This window comes from Bombus pyrosoma, linkage group LG10, assembly GCF_014825855.1.
Source record: "Bombus pyrosoma isolate SC7728 linkage group LG10, ASM1482585v1, whole genome shotgun sequence".
In the NCBI taxonomy this organism is placed as follows: Eukaryota; Metazoa; Arthropoda; class Insecta; order Hymenoptera; family Apidae; genus Bombus; species Bombus pyrosoma.
In genome coordinates, this window is record NC_057779.1 from 14527639 (window position 1) to 14553753 (window position 26115).

A 26115-nucleotide genomic window follows, 5' to 3' on the forward strand; every position below is an offset into this window, starting at 1 on the left:
AGAGAAGAGCAAGAAAGGATGACAGCAGACCAAATTATAGAAGAAAGAAGGAAGAAGCAGAAGAGAGGGGAAGAAAGATAAGGGAATCCAAATATAACAGACATTACAGAAAAATAGCCAAAGAGGAGATACCAAAGTACTTAGAAGGGAGGATGAAGTGGAAGGACAGAAAAATTTTAGCTAGATTCAGATGTGGAAACGAGACCAAAGCAAGGGAATACTGGAAAGAAGAGGAAGAAAGAAGATGCAGACTATGTAAAAGGAAAGAAGAAGGCCTGAGACATGTAATAAAAGAATGTGAAATAACGGGAGGACCAAAAGACATGGAAAAAACACTGAATGAGACTGGAGAAGGACTAACGGAATTAAAAGCAATAATAGAGAAGAGAAGAGAAGGGCAATGCAAGACGGGGAGGAACGACAAGAAGGTAGCAGAGCAAGGAGGCAAAAGCCCAAAAGTGGCAATAGTTTTAGTCATTAGCTTTTAGCTTTTAGAGATAGAATAATTTAAGGGAGTGCAATACAATGGAGTAGATAAGAGGGAAGGTAGATATATAAGAAGCGAAATAAGTGTAAGGGATGCAAAATCGAAAGTTCGTTCAAAGCCGAAAGGCACGGACCAAATAATAGTAAATAAAAAATAACATAAAAATACATGAAAATGCCCAGCCTAATTACAATAAACACAATATATTTTTTTGGGTATATATATATATATAATGAACAAAATAAAAATGAACATATAAAATGGACAAAAATTTTTGGGGTATTTCACACGTTTTGCATGCTGCGCGTATTCCGTGTTACCTCGCGTCTTCAAATTTCCCGTAAATCCGCAGTCCGCTAGATCAATACTGCCTGGATGAATTAATAACGATCGAAAATACACGGCAGAGCTAAAAATCCTAGGTCTGGCTAATCGAGCTCTGATTCGGTCACCGTCCCGGTTAAGATTCAATCGAAGGCTGGCGCAGAGTAATCAACGAACTCCGTACCTACCCTGCCGCTAACACAGCCGAAACGGACAATTTGCAAGTTGAACACGATTTAACTTTCAAATGGTAACGAGCCCCGTTTACTCTTTCCCTCTTTCTCTCGCGTTCCAAGGCAACTAATCTTCCTTTGACTCTAGTAGCTCGCTATAGGATATAGATACTGGATTCACCATTATTCAGAAAGATTCAGCGAATGAATGATTGTCGGATAACTAGCCGATACAGAGCCAGTGAAAGTATACTACACGATTTTTTGTTAGATCACGATTCAGAAAAATAAAGGACGAACAAGAGGATGTACTACTGATCGCCATCAATCTTCCTAAATGTCTGACGCAGTGACTCGTTAAGAAAAATGTAGCTCTACTGTTCATGCCAATCGATGTTGCTCGATGGCAAATGGCTTCCGACTCGAATCACCTCGCGCAAGAATCTTTCCTTTCCACCAATAATTGCAAATGAGTGAAAGTTACGGCGTTTCAAACAGATATACAAATACATATAGATATACATCGAGTCATGAAAATATACCACGTTTTTAATTGCAGACTTGAAACGATTAACTCGAACTGGGTTCGCGAGGAGAAGTTTCCTACGGATCAAGCGAGTGGAAGCTACGGTGCTTCGAACAAATATACAGCAAGTCGTAAAAATATCTTGTTTCTGATTGCAGATTCGAAATGATTGATATGTTTTTATAGCAAATATGATACCAAAAAATTGATAAGAATCAATTATGTATGTCTGAATAGCTGAGCTTAATTAATTGGTATCCTCGCTGTTAAAAATTTAGAATCTTGTAAAAAGATTTGAGGTGAACGTCGGTGAAGGTGTGCAGAAGAAATACTCTTGATTTTCACAATAACGTTTACTACACTCTTAACAATTATCAACAAATAACGATTAACCACGATTAACGATTAATAACAAATAACGATTAACACTGAACTATCAAGAGTCAATAACCCGCTTCTCTAATTGTGTTTGCTTCGCTACGACATTTAACCTCTCCCACTTCGCAGCTCGGGGCCGAATGAATCTTTTGTTCGAGAACGAACAGATTCTTCCCTTAGTTGCCCATCGGTATCCCCACTAGCAGGCGTTTATTAGATGTACCGCGGCGGTTGCCGAGTATGTGTTCTTCCGAAAATTCGGCGAAAGAAGCGTTGGAATATCGATGGTACATTGGGCACGCCGTTGTTGCGCTTTGACGGCTTAGCGCTTTGTATCGCGAAGCCGACGGAAAGTTCCGTGGCGGGAGCCGCCACAGATTTGAATAATACAAAGTTGACGATTGCAGGAGAGTGGTACTGTGATCCATTGCATGTGCTATAATTTATAATTTAAAACGTGTTATAGTTCTATTACTTTGTATTATTGCAAGTGTAGAAAAAAGTGCAGCCTCAAGTTTATTATTAGGAAGTTATTAAAAGTTAGAAGAATTATTATCTCGTTCGCAATCTTAGATTAAGGTAGAAAATCTTAGAGAAGTAAAATCTAATCTTCGTAATAATAAGACTGAATTTCTTCTCGTTTATGTCCATTGTCTTTCCTGTAATTGTTATTAATTAAAACTTCTTCATCTTGCGAACTTTTCAATTTTGCTGCAGATGCACTAGTGAAACTGGTTTCTTCTTCTACGGTAAATTGATTACCGGAAAATCTTCTCTTCTTCGGTCTTCATGCTCGTTTACAACTGAATTTTAAATATTTTTTTATCCATTTTACTTTAAAATCTCAATAAATAAAACAATTTTTACTTTAAATATTTATAAAACGTTGTCAGAGTTAGCACGTCACGTTGCTGGCTCAAAACTAACTTGAAATAAATATTAAGACGAAAAGATTCCGACAAAATACGTTTCTATGGCCTTGAATTAAAAATACATTAAAAAGGGATAAAATACAATAAAGATTTTATGATGATATTCATACGAGGTATTCGGGCAACGTCTACCGTCTATTGTTCATTTGTTCCTGTCAGACAGGACCAGATGCCATGTCACAAAAATGACTGTAACTTATAAAATAATTGAAATTTCGAAAAATCCTTTTAAGGGTATATTCTTGAATGTCTAAACTTTGGAAATATGAAAAAAAATTTCCGATTTTTTCAAACTTGTAGACTAGAATACCCGCTTAATTTGCAACTCTCGTCACCACGGATCGCGGACCACACTTTCTCGACAACGCAGTTAGCACTCTCTCTGACTTCGCGATTTGCACTTTCTGACTTCTCAACTAACACTGACTGTTAATTCGTCTTTCTCCCTTAGCATCCCTTTGTCTTTTGTCTTAACCCCACCACGTACGTGTTCTGCAACCGCTCGTGGCCAGGGTGGTCACGTAGGCCTCTTCCACGAAACTATTCGATTGGAGGACCGACGACATATTGATGGACCTGTCGCCATTTTGGCTTTCTCACGACATTGTTTATAATTCGCCCGATATCTCTTAGGCCATGGCGTCCACGATGCTACATATATATACTAAATGTATATATAAACTTGGTTCCAGGTTTTCTTTTAGATTCTACACGCGTAACTCTGATTTATTCGATATTTCATTAAGCAAATTTTTATCATCTACTTCGGTATTTATCATTTTTTTCAGCTATCGTAGTTGAAATGCCAAACGATATAGACATGCCACGTAGAATATATCCAAAATAGTAAGATATGAAACTTTCAACTAACAAAATAGACGATTAAATAAAAAGAAGAGAATTATTTTCTGCGCCTAAAGTATTTTTACAACTGTCATCCATAGAGCTCTATACGTTCAACTTGAAATGCTTCCAAAAGTTGGAAAACAGCGTCATTATCCACTCCATCCTGTCGATTGTCATTCGCACTAACGCCGTCTGTACAGCGTAGCTCGCGTGATGTCAAACGAGCACTTACATATACTTTGATACGCATCTACACACCGACTCGAGTCACATTTACCAAATGATAGCCGGCAGTTGCGGCATGTGGAATATTTACGTACAAATGTCAAATATACAGAACCTGCACATGAAAGAAATCGTAGTTTACTTCGTCAGGACGTTTCGCCTTGTTTAACGCCAACTAGCGTCGCTGACTGTAAACAGAAAACGTTTAACCTTGCTACGTGCCTTCTGTTCGTTTGCGAAAATGAGAGCAAAATCGAGATATAAAAACTCGAGGATCGTAACTTAGTTAAGTTGAAAAACAGCCATGTTTCATAACCGTGTATTGATCAACTGTTGATGACAAACTTCTATCGTATATGGCTTAACAAATTCGATATGAATCTGAACTGACATGAGATCAAAGTTTATTTATTATCGTTAAACCTCAGATTTTTGTTATTATGGAACATGCATTTATGGAAAATTTAGACAAATTTGCGAAAATGTAGGAAATGTACGTAATTTACAAAATACGATAAAACGACAGGAATATCAAAAATATTAAAAATGTAGTTGTTATAAAGTTTAATGGATGAAATAAATTTGTACGTAGGTTAGCCTAGTTACGTTAATAAAAATATGCAACCGCAGAAAAATTCACGATCTAATTATCCTATTAAACAAATAAGTATGTGTAACTAGAATATCCTAGTATTGTATTGTATTATGTGCTTACTTAATTTTAATTGTAATTATTATTATGTGTCACATTTTAAGGAATATTACGGGAACATTAATTATGCTGGCTGCAGTATATAAACATGTGAAAACTAGTATAAATAAATATTTGTAACTGCATGATTTAATGGTAGCAATGGAGGAAAACATGAAAAGTATCTGGTAAACGAATTCCTCGTTTCGTGACGTGGCAGAAATTACTACAATCTCGTTCGAGTTCAGAATATTTGAGATTACTTGAATAGGTATTGTATTATCAATATCGGAGTAATAATTATTTTAACATTCAGGAAATTTTGTCCAGCAGTAATTATTGAATAATTTAAAGAACTTCGTAATGTTAGGGTATCTAAAAATTTAATTAACCCACTTGCAAAATGGATAACATAATAAAATAATATATCCATCATTGATTAAGCAGACGTATAAATGCAACGGTCTTTGACGATTTTTTAAAGAAAAAATCAAACAAAACGCGTTACGTAATCTAACAATAATTACAGGGAGATTTTTTTCTAAGAAATTTCCTACGAATTATATTACAAATCTTTTACTAATTATGTAGTAAAAAAATAATTTAATGATACGTGGTAACAAAATTTAGAAGAGTTTACGAAGACTAAGTATAGTAATATGATTTTATTATCATAACAAACTACGTTATAAAAATCCTTTCCAGAAATGAAATTACAATTATCGGAAAACAATTACCGTTAAATATCAAGCGTCGATAGATATAATTTTACAAAAAAAAAAAAAAAAAAAAAAAGAGAAATAACGCGAAATAGATTATCGGTGTAAAAGATTGAAGAGAAGGAAAGAAGGGGAAGTTATGGCAGAGAAGTATAGAGAACAAAGATCAAAAAAGGAGGGAGAGAGATGGAAAGAAAGTTTTCATGCAATTGATAGGACCGCATCCGAACTTTAAACAAGTTCGAAACTTGAACGTTAGCCACGGCAGCTGTTCAGACGTCATTCGTTGTATTAAATGGTAAGACGAAGGTGTTGGAAAGTTTTACAATTTTTTAACACGGACCTCCACGCTTCGGTTAAACCTTTCCTCTCTTGTTTCCACCCCGGTCCTCTGTTCCTTTTCCTCGATAAAACTACTTACTTCGCATGAGATAACAATGGCCAATTCGCTCTTGCTTCGTTCCTTCTGATATAATCAAACATTTCACGGATGAGATAGGCCGAAGAGGTTTGATCGGCATAGCAAAATTGAAATTTTATACCTGAACGCCGTTATCTTCACCCTGTTGCGGTCCTCGAATTTTTGTGTCAATCTCGATTTAATTTCATCCGAGCAAAAGGAATCTTTAGCGCCAAAACTAACTAAATCGGTCGAGACGACTTTTGGAGGCAGACTTTTTCTTCCTGCATTTATTAAAAATTAATAAATAGTTATTTCTTCTCACCGTGTTGCTCTAATTCTAATCAATTATATACGGGGTGGTTGGTAACTGGCGGTACAAGCGGAAAGGGGGTGATTCTACGCGAAAAAAGAAGTCGAAAATATAGAATAAAAATTTTTCATTTGAGACTTTGTTTTCGAGAAAATCGACTTTGAATTTTCGCTCGGTACGCCTTTCTCACGCACTTTATCACGTCTCGTTATAGCGGATCTCATTGTGTATAATGTATCACTTTGTATAATATATCTAAAGCTATATATTGAAAGTCGGTAATATTTCGGTGTAGATTTATCCAAAAAATCATTAGTACACAGGAGGTTAAATATCTTTTACAGGGAAGCAATTTTAAAATTCGTATTTGTAGACGAGAAATCACACGTGTCAATATTTATTTCTTCGTATCTGTTCTCTTTACGAAATTTTCTACCAATAGAAAGGTACGACGAAGAAATTTAAAAATATGATAATTCATAACATAGTCGACTGTTTAAAGAAATTTTGTAATATCGAATAGCTTTGATCTTAATATTTTCTGGTGCTGAATTTTTTCATCCGAATTCGCCAGAATTCTTTTAATGAAAAAACGCAATTTGAAAATTCTATTTGCCTCGGATGATAGCAAAAGCCGATTTTGCCTGGAGGCTTTCAATTTCTGTGTGTAAAGTACAATATGTGCTATTTCGTTATTATTCCATACTTTTATTATATTAAAAGCTATCCATTCGCCTTATTACAATTGTTTTACCGAAATCTATCGGTACGTAGGTCTTCGAAAAGCTCCATTTGCAAATTGGATTCTTAGGGGATACGACTTTTCCAATTGCTTCTCAATCGTTTTACCTTCTGCAGGCTACTAACCCTGCAGCTGCCTATTCGAAACGAATCCACTTTGAATTTCGCTATACTCTTCGAAAAATAATATTACGGAGTAAGAAAAACGTACATCGAAATATATTAATTTTGGACGAGAAAGTTTCACAAATTTTGATATTTTGTTTCTATTATTCTACTATTGATTTTTCTCTGGAAGATGAAAAATATTACAGACAGAAGAATTGAAAGAAAGAAATTTTTAAGGGTGCGTTGTTTAAATATACATTGGAGATTCTAACATTTTTGTTGATTCTTCTTGTAAAACATTTCTCCATTTTTATGTAAATTTGTACACTATACAGATCGCACACTGCACAATGACTAAAACTTAACAAACTTAATCTTTGAAGATTTCATTTTTATCTTATAGCTAGATGTAATTTTTCAAATTTAATTATTTCCTAATTTCCCCTAGTTTCTCTGTTTTCCCATTTTTCCTAAGTGAATATTAAATCTCAATGTTAGTTATACACTCAACAATACATGTATGTACATATATACGCATCTCTATCATGCACTATAAATTTATTTACACGCACACATTCTGCAAGAGGATTTGTTGTTCATTACTGTAATAGCATATCGAACAATTACGTGTATTATTGTTGGAATATTTAATTGGAAATGAGAGCTGGAACTGTAACTGAAAATAGATCTTAAATTAAGCGATTTATTACAAATGCAGCTTACGTTTGTTGAATCGAAAGAATAGTTCTTGCCACGCTATAAAGCAAAGGATCAACGAATTGGTCATTGCTTTATAACTCAACAATTAAAAAATTTGGAGATTAAAAGATTCTCAAACAATAGGCATTTTTATAAAGTTTAGTAATCGTGAACATTAATTTTACATATCTGCATATTAGCGTTTAAAAATCAACTTTACTAACAAATAATATTCTATTTTAAAAATCATAAACAATGATCATTGTAGATCCTTTTATTCGTAACTTTGCAATTAAACTATATTGATTCTTCATATGAAAGAAAAGTAACAAACATTGCACACAAAATAGTCTTCTATTATATACTATACTATATTATACTATATACATAATATATACTATACTATATTACACTATATACATAATATATACTATACTATATTATACTATATACATAATAGTCTTCTATCTCCAACATTTTATCTACCCATCAATTAATTCATTAATGGTCAACGTATTTTCAATCAGTTTACATAATTAGTAAATTGTGTTTCTTAATATTATGATCATGGAAAGAAATTCTATTTAATTGTCATTATTTCTTCTTTCAGTTTAAGGAATTTGAGATATTTATAACACTATGATAAATTATTTCCTTTTCCAAATTGTGGGCAATTTTTTTACCTTCTAATGCCTGTAATTTGTATAGCTTCTATAAAGTCTATAGTATTTTAATAATTAGTCAAAGAATTGAGAAGCATAATTTATACGTGATATTTGTTACATTGTATACTTAAAATCCTTGTATTAATTTAATTAATTTGTATTCATTTATTAATAAAAGAAATCTTCATAGCATACGAGATGCTTTCCTTTAAATCTAATTTACTACACTATTTACTATAGTCACAATTTTACGGGCTCTTGTAGTCTCAAAAATATTAGAACGTTAAAGATAATTACTAAATAACTTTATACTACAATGTAATCTTACTTTCCTCATTTAGTGCGGTTGTTCTTTATACAAAGATTAATAAACAACCACTAAAATAGTTGACTATTATAAAATAGTCAACTATACATACAATATAACAATATAAAATATATAACAATATAACAATATTATAAAATAGTTGTCTATTAGAGGTTAGAATTAGATCTTTTACATTGACTATAGAAATATACAAAACTGTACCAATTCGCGAACCAGCTATCAATTCGTTATTTACTAATTACCTGTACCAACTGAAGTAACTTCTATGTAAGTGCGATTTAAATATTTATACGTCCATAGGATACACCGAATTGCGGTCATTAATACCTTGCCAGATGCTGCGACGTAAAATAATGAAAAATAAAAGAAGAGTTTATCCAGATGAAGGAAACCAATTTCAAGGATACTCCGAGGTACGAGCATTTCAGCGCACTTGCGTTGACAAAATACGGAAAGAACGGCACTCACTTAATGGCAAGAACACCGCTGTAATCACTGCAATTATCCTACTTTCAAGGATAATTAATTCGCACTTAACACGTCATTTGCAACCCTGCATCTCGTATCGATCGCGTTAATTAAACTGTATTTTAAATGAGAGACAGGCTTTGTAGCAAGTATCGGGGAACAATCCGGATAAAAGCGACGAGGGAACTGTAATCGGTCTTCGCTCTCCATTTCCTTATCAAAGATGGAACGAGGAAGGTGAAAAAGGGGAACACAAAGGTTTAGAGTACTTATCCATGCAGCGTTAAAACTTTGTCGGCTGGAGTATCTCGCGGATTTCTTCCGTGTTAATTCACATAGGCATATCTGGTCAAAAGTTGTTTTCAAGGAAAACGGTTTTCCTCTTAGTCCCAAACACCGCGCCAAACACCACAGGAGGGACGTTTCACGACGATACGGCGATGTTTGTAACCCGTGAAAATCCTAACATCGCATCCTCTAGCTTCAACGTCAGCGAAATTTATTCCAAAGCTGGACTACCAAGTGGAAAATTGAAAGCAACGACGCTAAGCCAACTCGTTTAAGTAACAAGCATCTTTATTAATCAGTACGGTAATAAATAAATAAAAGTAATGTGTCAGCGCGGTATTTAAATCTTCGCTTGGACAACAAACTCAATTGGAAGGAACGTGTAACGGTAAAAACGAAGCAAATAGATTTAAGGTACAAAAATATGTACTGGCTACTTGGCAGAAAGACAGAATGATCATAGGAGAATAAAATACCTATCTATAATAAAACAATACTAAGGCCAATAATATGGACTTATGGCATCGAGTTATGGGATTGTGCCTGCAAATCCAATACATCGTACAAAGATCACAGTCTAAATTGCCTCGTGCAATAGCAGATACACCACGGTATGTATCAAACAAAACGCTTCACGATGACCTTTACATGCCATTCGTCAGAGAGACAATACCAGAAAGAAGCCACAGCCACCACATCAAAATAAATCTTCGCACGAATTTTCTCGTTCAACTACTCCTGAAGGAACAGCGTCCTATAAAACTGAGAAGACAAATGAAGTATAGCAAGTCTTCTCGATGGAGGAGCCCTCGTCATGACATATGAGGGAGCTAAAGTTCTAAGCAACCAAATCAGCCCGTAGAATCTTCACTTTGACTCTGAGAAGACAGCAGTCAGCTGACTTTAAATGAGACATAGCAAGTCTCCTTGATGGAGGAGGTCTCATCTTGGCATACAATAAGAAACCTAAAGCCTTAAACCAGCAAATCATCTTACAGAATGCTCACCTTTTTGAGTTTGACTGCTGATGCAAAAGGAAGAAAAAGGAAAATTATTTAACAACCACGCATTGATTTCATATATCTTCGAAGCATAAACTGTTGTATGACGTTACTATGTAACATGTAACAACGTTGCTATATATTTTATATATGTATAGTAGTATATATAGTATCATTAACGTTAATAACGCAATAGTAGTATATATATACTACTATACATATATAAAATATATAGTAACGTTATATATATGTCGGAGATGTAGGGACATCGAGCCTTTCTTTTGGAATACTTGGGCTCGAGGTGACACAACTGGTCGCTGAACGTAGCCACGGTCACGCGATGAACGTTTTAACCTGACAGAAGAAGTGCCGATATTGAGGGACACGCTGTATTAACGGACAAGCCCCGGCTAGGAGCAATGTCGACTCAATGCAGGACTGCCTAGCAACGGCTCCTGGAATTTTGTTGATATTCCTAATCAATATGTAATTGACAAATGAGATTCAGGCAGTCTTTTATTGTGATCTCCTTGGAGAGTTTACTGATATCGGGGAGTCAGTCTAAAAGTTACCAAGCGGCACAGCTAACGTTATTTGCGATTCAGAGAAAATATAAACTATTGTACAAAGAGTTTCCCGTTGACCGTGGATTCGTTTGAACCCAAGAATATTGTTCAAAGCATTCGTTAAACTTATTTATTGTTAAACCTTGTAAAAGTCATATCTAAATGTGTTATATAATTTAGTGTAATATAATTTAGTTGAGTTAAACAATGGTAAATCCAAATGAAGAATTGATACACACCCAAAATTCTAATGATAATTCGACATATATATATACATACTGTTATGTAATTGTGGTACACTAAAATGTAAACTGTTATGTCTTCAGTGTTAATGTAATTATGTAATGTAATATACTAAGATGTAAACTGTTATGTCTTTAGTGTTAATGTAATTATGTAATGTAATACACTAAGATGTAAACTGTTATGTCTTCAGTGTTAATGTAATTATGTAATGTAATATACCAAAATGTAAACTGTTATGTCTTCAGTGTTAATGTAATTATGTAATGTAATATACTAAGATGTAAACTGTTATGTCTTCAGTGTTAATGTAATTATGTAATGCAATATACTAAGATGTAAACTGTTATGTCTTCAGTGTTAATGTAATTATGTAATGTAATACACTAAAATGTAAACTGTTATGTCTTCATTTTTAATGTAATTATGTAATGTAATACACTAAAATGTAAACTGTTATGTCTTCAGTGTTAATGTAATTATGTAATGTAATATACTAAAATGTAAAGTGTTATGTCTTCAGTGTTAATGTAATTATGTAATGTAATATACTAAAATGTAAAGTGTTATGTCTTCAGTGTTAATGTAATTATGTAATGTAATATACCAAAATGTAAACTGTTATTTCTTCAGTGTTAATGTAATTATGTAATGTAATATACCAAAATGTAAACTGTTATGTCTTCAGTGTTAATGTAATTATGTAATGTAATATACTAAGATGTAAACTGTTATGTCTTCAGTGTTAATGTAATTATGTAATGTAATATACTAAGATGTAAACTGTTATGTCTTCAGTGTTAATGTAATTATGTAATGTAATATACTAAAATGTAAACTGTTATGTCTTCAGTTTTAATGTAGAGGCGAATTTTCTCATTTGACGTACATATAAATGAAATATTTTTGTGCTACCTGACATTTTTCACTTAAGGCGGCAGATTTGTAGGGCCGCGTTATCGCTCGGACAACGCCATAAGTTTTTCTTTCGGTTGCTCCGCGGAATGCGTTCTAGGAACGTGAGCTGGTTTTTCGAACGCGATTAGAATTCATGCGGTTGCAATAGCGTGCCGCTTTGAAAATGAACGGCCTTAGAATTCAAGTGGAACGGCTTTCGGCGAGAGACCCGAGATAAAGCCGCGAAAAAAAATGGAACGAACGTTAAACGCTTGGCGAATAAAGGACGTTTGCGTTTGTTATATTTCTATTGTACGTATGAACACTCGGTTTCGTAATGCGATAATCAACCCGGCGCGGCGTAAAGGACGATCGTAACGCTTTTACTTGTTTACATTGTTCATTGGTCGTTTTAATATTACCGTGGTTCCAATCGTCTCACATAGATTTTTCATTATGCTGCTTGCGTTATTAACGTTATTAATACTTATGCGTGAAGAAATATCTTGTAAGTACAGGCATATTTAATATTTGCCTGTAATTTTGTGACAAAGCGTTTATAAACAAACTTCATATAATATTTTTTTCCCATCTTTATTCGTACATCATGCTCCTATAATCTTGTCAGAAAAGTAGGAAACACTCTGTACAAGAAAATAGGAAAATACGAAGTTGTGACATTATACATATATCGAAAACTATATTTTCTGAGAAGTGCTAAAACTTGATGTTCCCCTCTTTTTCCGTGGAACCTTCAGATGTATGTGCCTGGGGTACGAACATCTTTTTTGTTGTTTAATTATTTCAGTATTAGGTTGTAGCTTAATCATCCACTACGTATTCATTTATATCAAGTAATTGCATGAAACAAAAAATTCTTTTTCTGTATTAAACGCATATATACAATTTGTTTGATTATGAGTGATCGGATAGATAATTGAGAAGAGAAAAATAATACATAATCATATTACATACATAATACAGCGTGTCGAGTGATCAAATGTCCAAATTTTGCTACTGTGTTCTACAAGCAAAATACGAACTAAAATTTCCTACAGTAGGAAATGTATAAATGCTTCGTTAAAAGATTATAAGAAAAATATGAAACGTGACGAATATGTACACAATTATTTCAATACGAGATAGCGCAAGATACGTACGGGACAAGGCAAGATACGTAATGTTCGTGACACGTATGGGTATAAGGTACGTCATGTGTATATCGGAGATGTAGGGACATGGGGTCTTTCTTTTGGAATTTTGGGAAGAACCCCAATACTTGAGCTCAGGGTGACACATCCGGTCGCCGAACATCCGGTAGCCACGGTCACGGGATGAACGTTTTACCTAACAGATGTAGTACCGATATTGAGCGACACACGTTGTATTAACAAACAAGCCCCGGCCGGGAGCAATGTCGGCTCTACGCGGGTCTACCTAGTAACGGCGTCTGGAATTTGTTGATATCCCTGATCAATATGTAATTGACAAATGTGATCGTGACAGTCTTTTATAGTGATCTCCTTGGAGAGTTTACTGATATCGTGTGGAGAGTCTGAAAGTAACTGAGTGTCACAGCTAACGTCACTTTTTGTGTTACGAAATATATTCTATTGTACAAGGAGTTTCCCCGTTGACCGTGGATTCGTTAGAACCCAAGAATATTGTTAATAGCGTTCGTTAAACTTTGTAAAAGTCATATTTATACGTGAAAATATAATTTCTGTTGTGCAACAACGATGGCAAATTCAAATGAAGAATTGACGCGCGCTCAAAATTCTAATGTAAGCCCGACATATATATACCGTTTTTGTGCACGATTCCACTGTACAATTGTATCGTTTTGGTCTGTAAATTTACGAGAATCAAAATTGCATGTAAAGGCGTGAGACAAAATCGCCATGAAATTCATCAATCTACGATAAATTCAATGCCATATCGGTATCAAGTTTGCATTGATAAAATCGCACGGTAGTTTGAACTGCGTACAAACATACAGAAGCTGAGGAAACAAACGCTTACATATGCAAACTTGAATAACCGAAATAATGTACATTAAAGTAATTTGCTCAGACAAGTAGATGCCAATAGAAAGATGGAAGTCTTAAAATTATGTCAGTAAAATTTGAGAAGGATTCAATAACGTAGCTAGAAATTATAATAAATTTATTAGAAACACGCATTGTAAGTGATTCACAAAAGTATTTCAACGCTATATACGTATATTCGCATAACTTTGCATTTCATATTTTTGTTATGATTTTTTAATAAATTTTTAGTCTCGCGATATTCCAGCCTTATTTCTATCTGTAGAACACATTGGAAAAATTCGAACACCCTGAATTTCTGAACACCCTGTATATGCTTATAATATATTTATAATAATTAGTTGCAACAAATGCTACATCTATTGCAAATATATATGTCGGAGATGAAAGGACATCGGGGCCTTTCTTTTGGAATTTTTGGGAACATCCCCGATACTTTAGTCTAGACTATTTATTATAGCTGTACTTAAATAATGAAACTTAGAAGTAGTTGCTATGATTCAATCCGATACGTTTGCCCGAGATTTGTGACAGTGGGCTTGGGCTCGAGGTGACACAACTGTGGTCGTTCAACGTTGCCACGATCACGGGATAGACGTTTTTACTTAACAGAGCTATGGAGTAATTCTATAGTTCTCCTTAAAAAAAAATAGTTGTAGCGGCGCACGGGCTCGAGGACAAATCAAGCCATGTGTGATTTTGCCTCAGAAGTGCCAATATTATGGGGCACACGTTATATTAACAGTCAAACCCCGGGCAGTGTTGCCGCTACGCGGGACTGCCTAGCAACGGCGGCTGGAATTTTGTTGGTATCCCCGGCCAATATACAACAAAACGAACGCGATTGTAAGGAGAGGAAAGTTTCCATCAGTCTATTATTCTTGCGATCACCTTGGAGAGTTTTCGCATCGTCTTTACGTGCAGTTTATACCGAGCGTCACAGCAGACGTTACTTTGTGCTTCAAAATATATTCTACGTTTAACAAAGAGTTACCCCGTTGACCGTGGATTCGTTATTGAACCTAAGAACATTGTCATTAATATCTCGAGTGTCTAATCACCACGGTTATTTGTCAAACTCTGTAAAAATCATATTTATACTAGTAAATATAATTTCTATTGTACAACAACGATGGCTAGTCCGAATGAAGATTCGTTACACGCCCCTAAACCTAACGCTAACCCGACATATATATAAATTTATTTATTATATTATATATTATTTATTTATATATATATAAATTTGCAATAGATGTAGCATTTGTTGCAACTAATTATTACGAGCGATAATAATATATGAACCGCTATTAGTTTCAAACAAATGCTCCTAAATACCTAGAGGTTATTACTTTTCTAAGAAGAAACCGTGCGTGAAGCGGAATCATATATCATACCACGGACGCGTACATTCGAAACTTAATGGTCCGTTGTTTGAATAATACGTTGAAACGTTTCGCGATTACACAACTCAGCCCACGTTCTACGATTTCTTGAAACAGGGAAAAGCTTTTTACATGTCGAGTACTCTTAAATTTGAAACACTCCTATACAGACCATATTGCTCTTACAGCTTAAGAAAGGTAACACGGAAATCCAATGTCCTTTCCACAAATAAGTCTTTCAAAGTGCTCGATAATATGACAGAAATATAGTTTTAGTATAAAAATTACGACAACTAAATGTTGAAGTAACATTTGCAAATTAATCGTATCATATGACACGCATATTATCGGATTCTTAAAAATAGCATCTCATGTAATAAGAAACTTCTATAAAATCATTATGCAAATTATGGATTAAGATGTAGTACCGATTCTACAAAAATATTTATTTTTTTCACAAAGTTTTATGTATGATTCAATATCGCATTGTTTGCGAACAGTTTTTTTATATACATTTAGAAACTTTATATTTTTTTTTTTGCAATGTTAACAAGGAAAGATAATATGTCACGTAAATTAATAAGGGCAATTTTTGAATGATATTTGAGTAATATGTCGAAATAAATAAGATCACTGTGATAAATCGCTGTTAGCCATTTTGTACCCCTGCTTTCTACGTTCGTAGTACAATGTACGTACTCGAGTAAAAGGTTACTCGTTATTCTCTAATAACTTCGTTTTATTCGCAGTTTTTATTCCAATCGTAATTTATTCGGAACGTTATACGGATAATTCCTGACAGCGAATATGTAGATTCCATTTAAATGACACATTCATTCTATACACCAACTGAACCGTGTACGAAAACGAAAAACAATGAAACCTGTTGAGAAACCGATGAAAATGTAAAGAACGAAGTATCAAAGTGACAGAAGTTGTGCAACATACATACACATAAAAGAAGTTCAAATCGGAAAAGATAAATTTCAGATTCAAGGAACGTGAGAAGTCGATGTACAGCGGTGCAATTGAGGCATGGAAATGTTTTCTGAATTTATAGTAAAGAAATCGAATGCGACGCATAAATGGCAGAGAATCGAAGCTCGGTTATGCATAAATCGTTGAAGTGGGCGTAACCCGTGATAAAGCGATCGCCGGACGAACCCCGGCGAAACTGGAACTTCAAAAGACTCTCGGCTCAGCGTTTTCGATCCTCCGTGCTTTTTGCTCCCCTTCCCTCGGGGAATTTCCTACGTCACGGGGAAGAACCGCTGTCCTACAAATTTCCAAGTCGCTTCATCATCGTTGCCCATCAGTCACCAAGAAAGAACGCTTCATGGCGGAAGCGCAGCCGCTGCAAAGCTTTGCAAAAACCATAAGAGGAGTAATGAGTACGAAAAGAGAGCGAGAAAGAGAGATAGGAGATAAGTAGGTGGTAGGGATTACGATGAAAGAAGAAGAGGACGAACCTTGTAAGAAGTAGATAATTATAGCAATGAACAATTAAACGTTACTGCAGCGCGATGAATAGCATGATTTCTAATATAATTGATGAGCGATTAACCATCGTGCGACTCCATTCAATTAACGGTTGATGATTCGAATCCCGGTTAATTACAATTATATCGAGGAACGATTTAACGGAATTGTAATTAATCATGTTAGAAAAGAAATCGTACACTAAACTATTTAAGTAGATAGGAATTTCTAGAAGAAATTGAGCTTCTAACACGCATTGTGTTTCAGATGTAATCGAAGAGTGTTCGTAGAAAACACTGCGAGTGCCAAGAAATAAATTTTTCAGGAGGAAAAGAAAGTTGACGTAGTTCGAATTCACGAAAAAGGAAAATGTGTCTATGGAAAATTTGTAGTAATAGTGCGTCAACTTTTAATTCTAAAGGAAACTCAATATTCCATTCATTTAAATGCTCTATACAAAAGCCAAGAAATAGTTAACTAATTTTTATTGTATTTATTGTACTTTCTATAGAGACGACCTTGTGATACCATTTTCTAGCATTGTTAATAACTATTTAGAATGGGAAATTGTACCTAAGTTCTATCCTACAGTATTATCATTAGTATGTAGAATATTTTCCAATAAAACAGTAAAACTTCTTAATTTTGACACCTACGATATTTTCTACAAACACTTTTCAATTTACTATTGTTTTTGTGTAAGGTTTCATATATGTGTATAATTTGACCTAAATCAAATCTAATATCTGAGATAATATTAACAAATATAACATCAAAGAATATCGTCATTTTATATGAATATTTGTTTATAACTGACAATATATTAAAATTTATTTTAAGTAGTTTTAAAGCCGTATTTGATTCATGTTTGATCATAATTTCATCAAATATTTTTTCATACACTAAAGTCTTTAGTGCAGTTATGAGCAAGCAATAATAGTAACAATATTCAGAATAAAAATAATATAGTATCATTATACATTAACCCACATACCTATGTACATACCTACATACAATAAGTACAGTGCAGGGTATAAATGAATTAGAAAAGACTCAAATTAGTAATAATTCAATGAGTAATTAATATCTAGATTATATTGAAAGTCGACAATTTATTGGAAAAAGGAGCAACATAGATAAGATATTAAATATCATCTAAATTGATGAAATTGATGATTATGGGATCATAGAGGAAATTGGGAAATGAAACTTATTATAAAAGCAATTAGTGTTTCAAAAATTAAACATTTAGTCTTAGAAAAATCTAATTTTAAAAATAAATAAGATATTGAAAATTTAGAATGCAGGACAATCACGAATATTTTAAATCATAATTAATTTTTATTCATATTGTTCAAATTTTAAATCATATTTCATAATTCAATGTATATAAGCTTGATATTTAAAAATTCTTTTATACTCATTGAACGGGAAAAGAGAATTTAAGTAGTCGTCAAATATGGAGGCAAATTTTATTACCAAACAAGATACTCTTAACACGAGGGTGAAAGTAAATGAACTACGAGTAAGCTGGTTTACGTTCAACGAACATTAAACTTAAATTACGTATGAACGTGTAATGACCCTATTTAAAAATGAAGTTTAAGCTTATAAAATTAATGGAATATTCTAAAGCCAATTATTCATTTAAGTAATAGTAAAGATTACAGTGCATCGAACTAATAAGACTCCAAGGTCCTAATAAATATTTTATTGATAATTTATGTGATGTACACAGTTTATGAAACATAACAATTAATGTAGAAATGAGAACAAAATATGTTTGGTGTTTTCACGTCAATACAAATATAATACTGAGGATTCTACCAAGAAGTATTCATTTCAAGATTTCAAGAAGTTTCATTTCAACATTGTAACATTATATTACTGTATTTAGTTATTCTACAAAGTTGTGTCTTTTCCACAAACTGTGAATAAGTAGATACAATTTATATAACGTTATCTATCGATTATAAAGAAGTATTAATTCAAATGTTGGAAATAAAATATTAAATAATAATGCAAATGTTTGCTTAAGAATATAAGTTCAGCAGAACATAAATTCAACAATTGTACACTTGGAATAAAATCAGAATAATTTGTATGTGTGTTTGAGATGAAAGTGTGGATGTACGTGATGGGTGCTCTAAATAAAATATGAGAATGAGCGAGAGTGAGAAGTACATAAGCCAAAGAAAGACTCGAAGCGATATTTTTGTATTCGCGTTGCTTTATCTTTCATGGGTTAAACTTGACAAATTAAAATTAAAATACCTACCAAACTAGTGATCTCTCAGCACAAATAGGTTAATGCTTTTTATAGGGAATACTTAGCTGTATCGATTAATACCATAAAAAGTATACGGGGGTTATTAAAAAAACTTAGTCACCTTAATATCTCAAAAAAAAGGTATCAAAAAATGAAGATTTACTCGTACGACCACGCTCCTTAAATACAATAAATTTCACTTGAAACATTTTTCGATAAAGTCAGTGGATAAGGAATTATCCCAGGCGGTAGCTTTTACTGACTCAACCTGTGTGTTCCAATTATTTGAAACAATCATTTTGAATCAAATAATGATACATACAAGATTTAGAAATTACAATTAGTTTGAATTACCTAAACAGTGAAAGGTATAGTGTGAAATCGCCATTATTTTGAATTATCCAAGTAATGACAAAAATTAGGAACACTAGAATGGAAGAGGAACTGACGTCGTATACGTCAACGATAAATATATTCTGGCGATAGTATATTAACCCTTTCAATACATTGGAAGAATGGAAAGATGTGGTAGGTGTGACACATTAATCAGCAGCAGCATCGACCGGCACTTGCTTCCAGCCAAGGCGGAGGCCAACCAAGAAACCGACCCCTTTTCTCCGTTGAATTTCAAGGGGATGGCCGGCTCCTTCGTGCCTTAAACCACACCATTATTGCTTTTTCCAAGAAACGCAGAGGCATTGTGCGCCATTAAAGCTAAGATGGACCGCACTGTGCTCCTATCGAGTACTTCTCTCAAGCGTTGAAATAACTGATCTATTCTTCTGAATTATTATCATCTCGTGGAGATTATGATTGTGACATCATGACGCGGAGATTAGATATTTCTAGACAAAAGGAAACGACGAATGAATTTTTAAGTACATGCAATTATTATATTTAAGTACATGTAATTATATATAATATAATTAATTATATAAATGTGAATGATATAGAAGCAGTTATACATATTTTTATTACACATATTATAAATATTACAATTATAAATTATTATATTATACATGTACAATTATACATATACATAAATTGCATGACTAGAAGATTATTGTATATGTGTGTGAGTTTCAGAAGATATTGCAAGATCAAGTCCATCTGCGGACTGTGAAGCCGAAATTAAGTGATAAAAGATTGAGAAACTAAGAGATCACGGAAAACAATTTTTTCAGTGGAAGATTATCGAATTATTAATATTGAAGGGTTATTTAAAATAACGCGCTTAAGATGTAGATGAAGGAGTGTGCGAGGAGTAACTTGATTTACAAAGCTATTTCATTTGAAGATGAAAGCACGTTTCTCGGCATAAATAGATTCTTCCAGGGAATTTTTAAGAGCGACGTTACAACTTTTATTCGAAATAATTTTCCTGTTTCTGTATAATTGGAATGGTACGAAAGTAAAGAATTTCATAGGGAAGGCGCAGAAAAACTGTATAAGAAATCTCTGAAATTATTTCGTAATACTCGTGCATTTGCTTTTCTCATTCGTTTCAGATAAAAAATTCTGTTTCCATTCTTCGCAATTATAAAGTATATGACGTATTTTAATACAAAATGTCATTTATGACATAAACGTCAGTCGATACAAAAATGTATTCTAAAAATTCAATTATATACGTGATCGTAAATTCATCGTGTGCAAATTAAATGTCTCAGTACGGTACAATTGTATTATTCTCAAACAGACATATGATTGACGAAAATAATCAAAAACAGAAGTTTCATAATTTGAAACTTGCAGTTAATAGACGGGCATCTGATGAATTTTCAAACACATTTCTTACACTTTATAGAATAATTACTTACCAACCTATTTTCTTCAACTTCAACTTCAAACCTATTTTCCGCTTATTTTTACATGTAGAATCAGCACCGCACTTTTTGTACCACGATTTCGGAAACACTCGTATAAAATACACAAAAATACCAGATATTAAGTATTTTACACAATTATTGATTTTCTAATCGTTTACTAATTGCCAAAATGCTAATGTGGCATTTTGTTAAGCGGTAAAGTCAAATCACACAAGACAAGGGAGACATTACCGGGATATATCCTTCTTTTCACACCTTTTTCTGTCCGCTGATTTACTTGCTTTTTCTCGTTTTCGCTACTAACCTCAAAAGTTACTGTACCAATTTATTACAACTTGCTATAATAAACTAATTACATAACTTGCTTTACATGCAAATTCCAGAGATCATTGATACTAAGATGATTCGTAAATTCTACGTCACACAGATTGACAGAACACTAAGAATACTAAGAAAGAAAGTCTTGGCTTAAATTAATAACGAAATCCTCGTTGTCGCACGACACAACGCGATGCGCCATGGCGCTTCATGATCTCACAGCGATCGAATTTGTTGTACGCGAAACATGGATGGTTTAATTCACTTCCGGCCGACTAATACGATTTCCAAAAGGAAGACAAACGGCGAACACAAAAGGGGAGGAAAAAGGCGTAGGCACTCGAAGGTAAACGTGGAAAGGCGAGTTCCAAGCCGATAAATGGCTGCAAGTCGAGTCAAAGGAGGCTGGTCCAATTTAAATCGCAGTTCGTTCCTTAGTACTGGCTGCTAAGGCCAGCCATCGCTGAATGCATCTCCATTATGAATAGCCTCGTGAGATTTACATTCTGTCGTTCCACCGCACCCACTCCTGATTATATGTTATGGCAATTTGCCTCATCCCTCTGTAAAGGATTCCTCTCTTTTTCCTTCCCTTCCTTGGTAATAATCGATGATAGATATTGGTAACGATTGGTCGTGGATGTCGACAAAAATATCACATGACAAGTTTTATTGTACACGTCTATCAGTTACTTCGCAATTTAACACGTTGGAATAAACGGAGGGCGTTGGAATCGGACTATGGATTTTTCTGCACTTGTGGGAAATTTGAGGGTGCAAAAGTGCACACAATGCATACAATGTACGGTATAATCAAATTACAAAACAAAATATCTAAAATTATTAATTATAATGTAGGATCTTACTACAATTAGTTTATTTAAAATGGATTAAACAGGTGTTGGTCAAACAGAAAACGTTGGCTGTTTAACGTGAACTAAATACAATAACGTACTATAATTAAGACAATTAAATAGTTAATTTGCAACTCTCGTTACCACGATTCCAACGCTCTCTCTCACGCGGACCACACTCTCTCGACAATGCAATTCGCACTCTCTGACTTCTCAACTAACACTGACTGTTAATTCGTCTTTGTCCCTTAGCAATCCCTTGTCTTTTCTCTTAACCCCACCACGTACGTGTTCTGCAACTGTTCGTGGCCAAAGTCACGTAGACATTTTTCCGCGCAACTATTCGATTGCAGGACCGACGATATATTGATGGGCCTGTCGGCACTTAGGCTTTCTCGCGACATTGTTTATGTTTCGCCCGGTATCTTTTAGGCTTTTCGTCCACGATACTACAATAATATCTGGTAGATGAAACAAATTTCTATTTTGATTCCGTTTCTTCAGTTACGTTCGTGAAGATAAAAAAGGACACAGAAATGTGAAGTATGGCTGTTACACAGGCGTGTTACGAGTTGTTTGGACCGCTCACGGGCCAATGCAATTGACTCGGTTTTTTGAACTTTTTGAAATTTTAATACCAAAATACTTGTTAGTCGAAGGTTATATTATACATATACAATTTTGTTAATTTTCTCTGCTTCTTGTTTCGTGGAACTAACGGATTTGACACATAAGCGTTTCTGGTTTCATATGTGTGTATATTTCAACGTAGTTAAGGTGTCTTTTCTAATTTATTTTTTAATTTAATTTAATTCATTTCAATTATTTTCATGATCATACAATTATGATAACGCTAAAGTTCTCTTTTGTAAATTTGTCCATAACAAGATAAGATCTATAGCCAGTGTAAATCCGTCTCTTCTCTGCATCAAATCCAGTTAAAAATTGCTTACATATTTACCTGTCTGCTATGTTTACCTCAGACATCTTGGAAGATACAATATCTTAACAAATTTCTGGCTGCAAGAATAGATTTCGATTAACCTGACTTTCACAATCAATTCACGTTCAACTACCTAATCAGGTCAAGCTGAATATAAAATTGTATTATTTTTAAAAAGAACGAGTGAAAGTATAATATTTAATTCATAATTATAATATTAATGCATCCAATAAACAAGTGAGTCTTGCATTTTCTACTTGGATGCATACAATCATCGAATTAATGTCAAGGACAATCAATGAAAATAAAAGAAGAAATGAAAACACATCTGTTATTATTATATATAATTAAATATAAAAACTGCACAAACCACTAATTGAGATTTTCAATTATTAGATAATTATTACTTTAATTAGAGATTATCAGATGCAAAATTACGAGTAGCGATAAGAATAATTTAGGAAATCTGACAATGACTTGCCACTAATAAAATAAGATAATAATAAAAAGATAAGATCTGCAGAATTCATCGAATTGAAATATTAACATAATCAATAGTTTTAAACGATAAAACAAAATCACATGCGATAACGGTAATTTTGCCATAAAATAGTTATCATTAGCCCATACGTTAATAAATGAATATATTGTTACGTAAAAATACAATTTATTCCAGTGAAAACGAAATTTTTATAGAGTATTCGAAGATTTTCTTAGAAAATCGTAGAAGCATGTTTGTTTATAATCGTTTACATGTGCCATTTTATTTTTCTTTGATCTGCACCGCTGTCGAATAAACGCGATATTATAAAAAAATGTCAGAGGAATGAAAACTGTTTAGAATAAAATTGAGTCGTGAATAAAAATTTGTTTGATAAAATAACACGCTCTCTTTAAAACGCATTCTTTTCGTATAATATACATATTCATGAAACAATTTTTAATTACTTTTTTAATCTATGAAAACGAAACTTTCACGTGATGCATTTCTTGTGATTTAAACGCAGCCGAGATTATAGGGGAAAATATATGAGAAAATGGCTAAATCGTTTAATTAAAAGGAAGTTTGCTTAATGAAAATACCCGCGATGGAAATAAATGAGGACGTCATCGACGCGATGAACAATACTGAACCGAAGGAGAAATTATTGACTTTATGCTTAACGAACGTGTCGTAAAACTTTCCAAAGACTCTATCATCGTTATATGACGTACATGTACGTCATTAACAACTTGAAGATGCGTAAACACACGCGAAGCAGTGTTCACCGTGTCATCGTTCAAAAGCTGCAATTACTCGTTTCTCGACATCTATTAAAATTTTCGTGAGAATAAAAGCTTCATCAGAGCACTTGAAGTGAAAATAGGAACGATGAAACAGACAATACTTGTTTTAAAGATTTTAATTAATTCGTAACTCGTGTTTAAGTGTAACGACGTGATACAAACCTAATTTTATTAATTTATAGTTGACAAAATTGTTGTACCAAATTTATCGTTTCTTTGTTTATTTTACAGCATATGCGTGACGGTGGTTGTGCTTAATGTTCACTTTCGATCGCCGCAAACTCACAAAATGGCACCTTGGGTGAAGAGGGTTTTTATCCACATCCTTCCTCGCCTGTTGGTTATGCGGAGGCCCCAGTATAAATTCGAAACAAATAGGTAAACGTTTATTGTTGTGCATTTCTATTTAAACCAAAAGAGTTACATTGTTAGAAATCGAATTGAACCAACTGCTCTCCCACTCGAGGACATTTTGACATATTAAAGGCACTCTTAGCTTATCAAAGACAAGAGGCAAAAGAAAGTTAGTAAAAATAATTTTAGTTTAGAAATATTCGATAAAATCAATAGAATCTTCGATAAAGTCATAAATTATGAATAAACCGTTTTCAAAAGCGTTCATTTATTTTCAAAGAGATCTAATAATTTGCTAGTCTATTCTAGTTAACACAAGAAAACAGATATTTATATTGAAACGATAATGCTCTTTCTTTATATAAATTTTTCTTGATAAAAATACGTTGCTTCCTCTGTTACAAAACATTTCTTTAATTTTCTGAAATTTTTTAAACCTACCAATTAAAAAGAGATGTTAATTAAAATGGTAACAAAAATCCTCCTCTATTTTAGTATTTATTTTAAAATCTGTTTCCTTGATCCTTCATTTTTTTACCATTTATTGTCTGAAAAATTTTTATGTTCGTAGAAAGTTTAACGAATAAACATTCCTGATACGTATCCCGATAAAAATGGCTCTAATCTTTTCACGACCAATAACAACATATGCAACGTGGTTTCTACAGGGAAAAATATATGTATACGTATATTATTGCTGTTTTTCTAAATAAAGAAAATCGTATTTCATAGATGAGAGGAACGACAATTTGTTGACAAATAAATTTTACTGTATGCACAAATTTACATGTATTCGCAGATATAGTTCTGGCAGAGTGCTAATGAAAACAGTCGGAGGGAAGGAAAAGCCCTTCTATTATCCTTATCATCCATCTACTCAGGAGGACAGCGAAGAACATCTAACACCCAAACGATTTCACAGCCGCATGCGTGCTGCGTCGAAGGAAGACCTCTCACCTTCCAGGTCAATATAAATCATTCTTAAAAATTATCTTATTATTTATACTATCTTACCTTATTATTTTTTTGTTACCATATTTACAAACTTGTATAATTACAATTCAAAAGTCAAACATATAGTGATTTTTTATCAGAATTTTAGTGATTCCAAGAAGTGAAAAAGCATATTATATGAATATATAGTTACAGGGGGAATAATGGAAATAAATGTATATTTCGTAAGAAGAATAAACACTTTGATAAAATGGGCGACGTAATAAGTATTTTTACCATAATTATTAATTTGTCAGAGAATCTTCTTTTAAACCTAATCGTATGGTTGTATGTGTAGTATAGTCTCTAATATTTATGGTACACCTAAAGATAATTTGATT

General features: G+C 33.4%; 1 protein-coding gene across 11 annotated transcripts in view; it reads left to right on the forward strand.

Annotated features, from left to right (window-relative positions):
* Window positions 1-26115, forward strand: part of LOC122571989 (acetylcholine receptor subunit alpha-like) — a 398975-nt gene that overhangs the window by 362511 nt on the left and 10349 nt on the right. For all 11 annotated transcript variants that reach the window (XR_006318308.1, XR_006318309.1, XM_043736418.1 and 8 more), the window contains 2 exons: window positions 24659-24805; window positions 25581-25745. Coding sequence is in view for 9 of the 11 variants with exons in the window: in XM_043736418.1 (XP_043592353.1) it covers window positions 24659-24805; window positions 25581-25745 (312 nt within the window). In the remaining 2 variants the exon portion in view is untranslated. The remainder of the gene's footprint in view (window positions 1-24658; window positions 24806-25580; window positions 25746-26115) is intronic.